Source organism: Marmota monax, unplaced genomic scaffold, assembly GCF_021218885.2.
Source record: "Marmota monax isolate L192 unplaced genomic scaffold, Marmota_monax_Labrador192_F-V1.1 WCK01_AAM20220418_F8-fsc00224, whole genome shotgun sequence".
Lineage (NCBI taxonomy): Eukaryota > Metazoa > Chordata > Mammalia > Rodentia > Sciuridae > Marmota > Marmota monax.
Genome location: NW_026693937.1, coordinates 1,388,140 through 1,395,931, shown reverse-complemented (window position 1 = coordinate 1,395,931; position 7,792 = coordinate 1,388,140). Strand labels below are relative to the sequence as shown.

The following is a 7,792-nucleotide window of genomic DNA, read 5'->3' as shown; positions in this document are numbered from 1 at the left end:
ACTTTACAGGAGAGAGAAACAGGCCTGGCCTATATTGCATGCTGTTTGGCACCACTGTCCCTAACAGTGACTATTGCTGTGAGCTTAGGGAGTGAAAGTTTTCTAAAAGGACAATGAATTGCCAGGTGCAGTGGTACACACCTATAATCTCAGCAGTTAAAGAGGCTGAGACAGGATTGCAAGTTGCTGAGGCCAATTTCAGACAACCTGTCTCAAAATTAAAAATTCAAATAAAATAAAAAGGACTGGGATATAGTTCAGTGGTAAAGCACCCTGGGCTCAATCTCCATTACCAAAAGACAAAAATGATGAATTATTACCTACACAGATTCCCCATCCCTACCCCCGAGCCTGGCCAACCTCTGTTCACTTCTTTTCATTCACCACTTCTTTTTCCCTTCTCTTTTCCTCTCCAAAAAAAAAAAAAAAAGCAAATATTTATTGTTCTCCTTTCTTCTCTCCTTTTTTATCCCCCACCCCAGGGTGGGAATTGACCCCAGGGCCTCCCCACATGCTAGGCCCCCACCTTCAAGTCACTGAGCTACATCCCTACATCCCCAGCCCTTTTTTATATGTTTTTTGTTTGGTTGGTTGGTTGGTTGGTTAGTTGTTGTTGTTTTGTTGTTAAACCCAGGAGTGCATAACCACTGAGTCATATCCCCAGCCCTTTTTAAAATTTTTTCTTCTGAGACAGGTTCTCACTAAGTTCCTTAGAGCCTCACTAAATTGCTAAAGTTGGTCTCCAACTTGCAGTCCTCCTACCTCAGCCTCTGGAGTCATCAAAATCATAGGCATGCACTACTGCACCCAGCTTTTTTATACTTTATTTTAGGTTTCACTAAATCGCCTGAGTGACTTCAAATTTGTGATCCTCCTGCCTCAGCCTCCTGAGTGGCTGGGATTACAGGTATGAATACAAACCCCAGCTTCTCCTCTTTTCTACTGCCTCCTGCCCCCATCCACATTCCTAAATGCCTTTACTCTCTTCCCTCCCCCTTTCTCCCAATTTATATTCCATTAATCATTTCTAACACACATCTGCTAAGGTCCTAGAAGGATTTCTTGGATTGTTCTCAACTGGGCTGGTTACAACAATCAAGTAGTCTTTTATGACCTCCTAAGTCTTCCCTCTTTCCAGTTCTTTCTCCATTCCAAGGTGTCTCTACAAAGGCCAGCCCTTCTGCATTGGCTTTCTTCTGCTGTTTCTCTCTTTATCAGTGTCCCTATGGCCTTGGAGGTGAAAACAGTCCTGCAGTGGAGCTTTAAAGGTGGTGTTGAGAGGTTGCTGTGAGCAGAGCTAAGGGTAAAAGAGGGATAGTCCACAGCAATAAGGGAATCACCTCCCTTCCCTTCCATGCCTGTCCCTCTTGCTGCAACATGGGAGATACCTCCTATCAGGGCATCCCTTGTGGTTTGTTTTAACTTGATATTACCAGGATTAAAATTGAAGGAGGAAAAGCTGTACAATTTTTTTTTTTTTGCACCAGTACTGGGGATGGAAAAGGAGAGGGGTCTACCATTGAGCTACATTCTGTATCACCAAGCTACATTCCCAGCCCTTTTTTAACTTATTTTTATTTATTTTTTTTTATTATTATTATTATTTTTTTTTTTTTTTTTTTGAGACAGGGTCTCACTAAATTGCCCAGGCTGGCCTGGAAGTTACCATCCTCTTGCCTCAGTCTCTAGATTAGCTGGGATTAAAGGTATGTGACACCGCACCCAGCTAAATTTGTGCAATTTCTAAAAGAAAAAAAAGCAGTATTAAAATACGTTTAATATAGTAAATGATGTGGCCTGGGAGCGGTGCCTGCTATCTCTTGTACTGAACAGGATAAAGGTCATGGTTTTTATTTCTATGATAGTTATTTCTTTCGGTTTGAAGAAACCTTTTGAAATCTCCTACCCCGTCTCGGGTTCTCATGTTGTCCCAAGGCGTTGGTCAGCACGCAGAGTCAGGAATGGGTAATCCCCGAGCAATATGCCTGGAGTGACAGGCCTGACAATAGAGTGATGGATTGGAACTTGGGAAAGTGGTATCCAAATGAGACGGTGACACCAGTGCGCCTCCACTGGCCGCTTAGAGCACGGAGAAGTGGTCACTCCGGAAGACCAGCTTCACCTTCTGATGAGCGGTAGACACGGAACTTTAACGTCAGGACGATGACTACGTAAAATCTCTGCCAAGAGAAAAGCTGGCAATGCATATTTTATCAAAAGGCGCGGGAAAAAAAGGAGGGTATTGTTATTTTTAATAAAAAGTTTTTAAATTTTCTGGGGAAAGCCAGTGCATTTTCCCCTGCTTGGGGGAAAAATAAGAGGTATATCTCTGGAGTCTGTGTCATTCTGCCATGCTTAGAGAAATCCCCACCTTCTCTGGGATACCGGCCTCTCCCATGACCCCAGGTTTCCCCCCAAACAACAGTAGGGTGCGGTACATTGAGGAAACTTTACACCTTCAAAAGGACTGAACAAGAAACCCGAAACACACCGAAACACCGAACCTATAAAGCGAAGACACTGCGCTCCCAGCGCGTCCGAGAGGTGCGCACAGCCCGGCGTACCGCACCTCACCAAGACTATCTCACCCCGGAAGGGAGTCCTCAAACTTGCAGTCTTTGACTGGACAGGCTCAAAGTAGTCTTTGAGCGACCCACATCGCGCCCCGAGAATAGTGGATGCCTCCGAGGCTCGGGCACTTCCAAGTGAACACACCCGGGAAAGGCCAATTCGAATTGGGAAGGAGAACGGCCAGAGCTGCGCCTGAGAAGGACCCAGGGTCCGGAGGCTTGGCCAGCCCCCAGGAGACCTTTGGGAGAGACTCGGACTCCACAGTACCGGAGCTGGCTCCAGGCGCTCCTGACCTACCCCAACGCCGCCTTACGGGGTGACAGCCCCCAGCCAACACCACTCCCCAGCGGTGGAGAGGGAGAGAGGAGATGTGGACAGGAAAGCCCAAGGAGAGTGCGCACAGCCCAGGGTCCCGGAGAAGTCCGGTCCCCAGAGAGACCTCGAGGGGAGGACGGCCCAGTGGGGTCGGGGTGGGGGAAGAAGGGAGGAGTACAGACAGCGGTGAAGGCCGAGGCGGCGGCCTCGCGCCGGCGAGGGCCCTTTAAGACTCTCCCCTCCCACCGGCGGCGCCGGCCTCCGCCCGCCGCTCTCCCCGCCCCAGGGTCCCGGCGAGAGCTGCGATTGGGTGGGCGCGGCGATCCCTTTGAAGTGTAGCTGCCGATCGCGGCTATTTGACGTGCGGCTCGCGGAAGGCCAAGGTTTTTGTGTTGCTCGCCGGGGCTAGCGGCGGCGGCGGCGGCGGCGGCTGCTGCGGCGTCGGTGGAGGAGGGGAGGAGGCGAGGAGGCGCAGCGACTGCTGCACGGCGCTCGACGCTGCGGAGCGAGCCCACCCGCCCCCGGAGCTCGCCTCCCCGGTGCTCCCCCTCCCTCCCCGCCCCCCCAGTGGCGCTGCCTCCTCCAAATGAGCGATTCGCCCGCTGGATCTAACCCAAGGACACCCGAAAGCAGCGGCAGCGGCAGCGGCGGCGGCGGGAAGAGGCCGGCGGTGCCGGCGGCGGTGTCCCTCTTGCCCCCGGCGGACCCCCTGCGCCAGGCGAACCGGCTCCCTATCAGGGTCCTGAAGATGCTGAGCGCTCACACCGGTCACCTCCTACATCCGGAGTACCTACAGCCGCTGTCCTCCACTCCCGTCAGCCCCATTGAGGTCAGTCTCCCGGGCGCTGCCCGCCCCGCACCAGCCCCGTTCCGATCACCACTGCTGGGCTGGTAGCCTGCTCCCTGCACCCCCGGGCTCGGTGTGACACCCAGGTCTGGCCACGCTGGCGGGCTGAGTGAGGAGGGACGGAACAACGAGGGCCACCAGGTTTCCCTGTAAAAGGTTCTCCTTCCCCGCTTGTCCTTTGGAGATACGCGTTTTCTCTTGGATTGAATTTGCTCTGGAGTTCCCACTGAGTCCTTTACTTTTTCTCTGGCATCCAGTTTGCTGCCCAGAGGTGATCTCTGCTGGACCCACCCACCCTCACCCCTACCCCTACCCCACCCCCGCTCCGGCTTGTTCTTTTTGAAGCACTGGCCACCCGGATCTCATTCCGCTTCTTTCCATCCTGTTGGGGCACACTACACCCAGGCCCTCTCGATCCCAAGTCTTTCTTCTTGCCACTTCCCTGGGTGCCCTCTCCGGAAAGGAGGGAGGAGCTACTAAGTATGCCAGCTGCAGCCCTGCCTTTAGAAATCACCTCTCTCAGTTCCTACCCCGCGGGCGCCATCGCCAGAAACCCGTCCCAAGCGAAGTTCCCCCAAACTAAAAGCATAAGTTTTTCCCTGGGCCTAGAAAAGGGGGGAGATTACAGGAAAAAAGTCAAGTCACTCTCCCAATTCCAAAAAAGGCACCTTTTTTCCTCAGTACCCCTTCCCCTGCCCCATTCCCCAGTCTGGGCCTGTGGCTCACTCCTGAACCAACCCGCAGTGTGAGCGCAGTTCCGCCCATCTGCCCCGCCCGAGCTGGGGCCTCGCGCCCAGACCCTCTTGCCTAGGCCCTTCTCACTCAGTCTTACCGCAGCCTGTGCACCAGGAGCCCCCCTAGCTTGGAGGGTCTCCTTGTCTCACCCCTTTCTCCCTCCCCTTGCCACTGTCTCCCACAGCTGGACGCCAAGAAGAGTCCATTGGCGCTTCTAGCCCAGACCTGCTCGCAGATCGGCAAGCCTGACCCTCCGCCCTCGTCCAAGCTCAACTCAGTAGCCGCGGCTGCCAACGGGCTGGGAGCAGAGAAGGACCCTGGCCGCTCCGCCCCAGGCGCCGCCTCCGCGTCCGCGGCCCTCAAGCAGCTGGGGGACTCCCCCACCGAGGACAAGTCCAGCTTCAAGCCCTACTCCAAGGGCTCTAGTGGCGGCGACTCTCGCAAAGACAGCGGCTCCTCCTCAGTGTCCTCCACTTCTTCCTCATCCTCCTCGTCCCCCGGAGACAAGGCAGGCTTCAGGGTCCCCAGCGCCGCCTGCCCACCCTTTCCCCCACATGGAGCGCCAGTCTCCGCCTCGTCGTCCTCGTCCTCGCCCGGCGGTTCCCGCGGCGGCTCCCCGCACCACTCTGACTGCAAGAGCAGCGGCGGGGGTGGTGGTGGGGAGCTGGACAAGAAAGACCAGGAGCCTAAGCCCAGCCCAGAGCCAGCGGCCGTGAGCCGCGGCAGCGGTGGGGAACCCGGTGCACATGGCAGTAACGAAGCTGTGGCCTCTGGGCGCAAGTCAGAGCCTCCCTCAGCTCTTGTAGGGGCCGGCCACGTGGCGCCAGTGTCACCCTACAAACCAGGCCACTCCGTGTTCCCGCTGCCGCCCTCCAGTATCGGCTACCATGGCTCCATCGTGGGCGCCTACGCCGGCTACCCATCTCAGTTTGTGCCTGGCCTGGATCCTAGCAAGTCTGGCCTCGTGGGAGGCCAGCTGTCTGGGGGCTTGGGTCTGCCACCTGGCAAGCCCCCCAGTTCAAGCCCACTCACTGGGGCCTCCCCGCCCTCCTTCCTGCAGGGATTATGCCGCGACCCCTACTGCCTGGGAGGTTACCACAGCGCCTCGCACCTCGGAGGCTCCAGCTGCTCCACTTGCAGCGCGCATGATCCGGCTGGGCCCAGCCTGAAGGCTGGGGGCTACCCACTGGTGTACCCCGGGCACCCGCTGCAGCCCGCCGCGCTCTCGTCCAGCGCCGCTCAGGCAGCGCTTCCCGGCCACCCACTCTACACCTATGGCTTCATGCTACAGAACGAACCGCTGCCACACAGTTGCAACTGGGTGGCAGCCAGTGGGCCCTGCGACAAGCGCTTCGCCACCTCGGAGGAGCTGCTCAGCCACCTACGGACTCACACGGCCCTGCCTGGCGCCGAGAAACTTCTGGCCGCCTATCCTGGGGCCTCGGGCCTGGGCAGCGCCGCTGCTGCGGCTGCAGCCGCTGCCTCCTGCCATCTGCACCTCCCCCCGCCAGCCGCCCCTGGCAGTCCCGGATCGCTGTCATTGCGGAGTCCACACACTTTGGGGCTAAGCCGGTACCACCCCTATGGCAAGAGCCACTTATCCACAGCTGGGGGCCTGGCCGTGCCGTCCCTCCCTACAGCCGGACCCTACTACTCGCCATATGCGCTGTACGGACAGAGACTAGCCTCAGCCTCGGCTCTCGGATACCAGTAACTACAACTCTGACCCCTACCCAACCTTCCTCTCCTCCCCCTCCTCCCTTGTCCCCCCACCGCCTCCGTCACCGCTGAAGCCTCCACTACTGCTTATCCCTGCCGGGATTCCCGCCCAGACCCTCCCCACTGGACTGTATTTATTTACTATAATGTTAGCTTACAAGCTGGGAATATAAGTGCATTAACGGCCCACACGAGTCAATGGTATGCAAAAAGTCTATGTTCCCCCAAATAATAATATTAACCACGCAGATAACTACATGACCCTGCCCCTTTTCCTTTTATTTTTTCCTTAGATATAGGTTTTAAATTTTTAATCCTTTTTTTATTATTGGTTTGGTTTTAGGGAGAGGAGGGACAGTTGGGGTTCTTGGGTTCTTCTATATGTTTCGTTTTTCCTTCCTGGGGAGTTTCTTGCATGAGTCTTAACCATTAAAACTACATATCCCTTCTCCTTTTCCCCTCTTTCCCCTTCATTCCCTCTTGTTTCTTCAATTCGAGGTTGGTTTTTTTCCCCCCTTTCTACAAGTAGCAAAGAGGAGTTGTTTTGTTTTTAGTAACAATTTTGGGGTGTGGAGGGGCAAGCTTGGTGGCTGGAGGTCTTGAGCTCTATTGATCCCTCTGCAATATCCCTCCCTCTTCTTCGAGGGCCCTTGGTCTGGGCCCTGGCCCCCAAAATACAGCCTGGCCCCCTAACCTTGCTCTGAGCCCGGTGTGCCCCAACCCCACCAGCAGGCTTCCCCCATCCGTGAGCCCAATGGTCTGGACAGAGCCTGCCTGCTCTAGGCCCTAACACCCCGTATTCACACTGCCGGCTGATGAGACACCTGTAGGGCTCATCCTATTCAATTAAAAGTCCTAGAAAGCCCTGCTGGTGTGAAACTTTGCTCTTTATATTTTGCGAAGTGCTTTATCGTCATTGTTTTTTCTCTCCCTAATTGGGGCTGTACCCCTCCACTGACGGCAGGGGCGGGGTCGGTGATCCTCTATGGATGCCTCCAAAGCAGACCAGTCGCGAAGTCAGCGGATGGTGCAACCTCACTAGGTCCATGGGGGGTTGGGGGGGAGTTGGGGACTCAGGGAGCACTCGGATGGTAGCAGCCCCCTCGAACTCTCCCAGGCCCGACCCAGCAATCCCCAAAGTTGGCTGTGGGTTTCCGTGGGTTCCGCAGTGACTGGGATGGAAGACTCTGGCCCCTGTGTCTTCTCCCCTCATTCTTTCCTCCCTCCGGGTCTCATGCAGCAGTGCCGGGGCTGCGGGGCCTGTTTGGGGTGAATAGAGCTCTCCCTTGGTAAGACTTATTTTGTTAATAAATGGAATACTTGGCTATATTCACACCGTGGTGTGTTTCTCTCTTGCCTCACCCACCGTCCCACTTCCAGACACCTAAGCAGATGCCCGTCTTTTATTTTTGTTTAAAATGCCTTAGGGTTTCCTTCTGAGATTGCTGTACAGGGAAGAGTTTAACGCCCTTCCTTAAATGAGAGAGTAGGGGCCTGCCAACACATTGCAAATTACAAACCCACCTTTATTCTTTTCCCACTTGGTTATTTAGCTCTCAGCCTCACTTGAAAGGCCTTGGCATTTTCTGGGGTCAGGGTGGAGGG

At 55.4% G+C, this 7,792-nt stretch overlaps 1 protein-coding gene across 1 annotated transcript; it reads left to right on the top strand.

The window, feature by feature from the left end:
* Nucleotides 1-3,282: 3,282 nt before the first annotated feature.
* Znf703 (zinc finger protein 703) lies at nucleotides 3,283-7,520 on the top strand. Its single transcript, XM_046463879.2, has 2 exons — nucleotides 3,283-3,715; nucleotides 4,653-7,520. Exons 1-2 carry the CDS (start codon nucleotides 3,473-3,475, stop codon nucleotides 6,180-6,182), a joined length of 1,773 nt encoding a protein of 590 aa, XP_046319835.1. The 5' UTR covers nucleotides 3,283-3,472; the 3' UTR covers nucleotides 6,183-7,520.
* The last annotated feature ends 272 nt before the right edge of the window (nucleotides 7,521-7,792 follow it).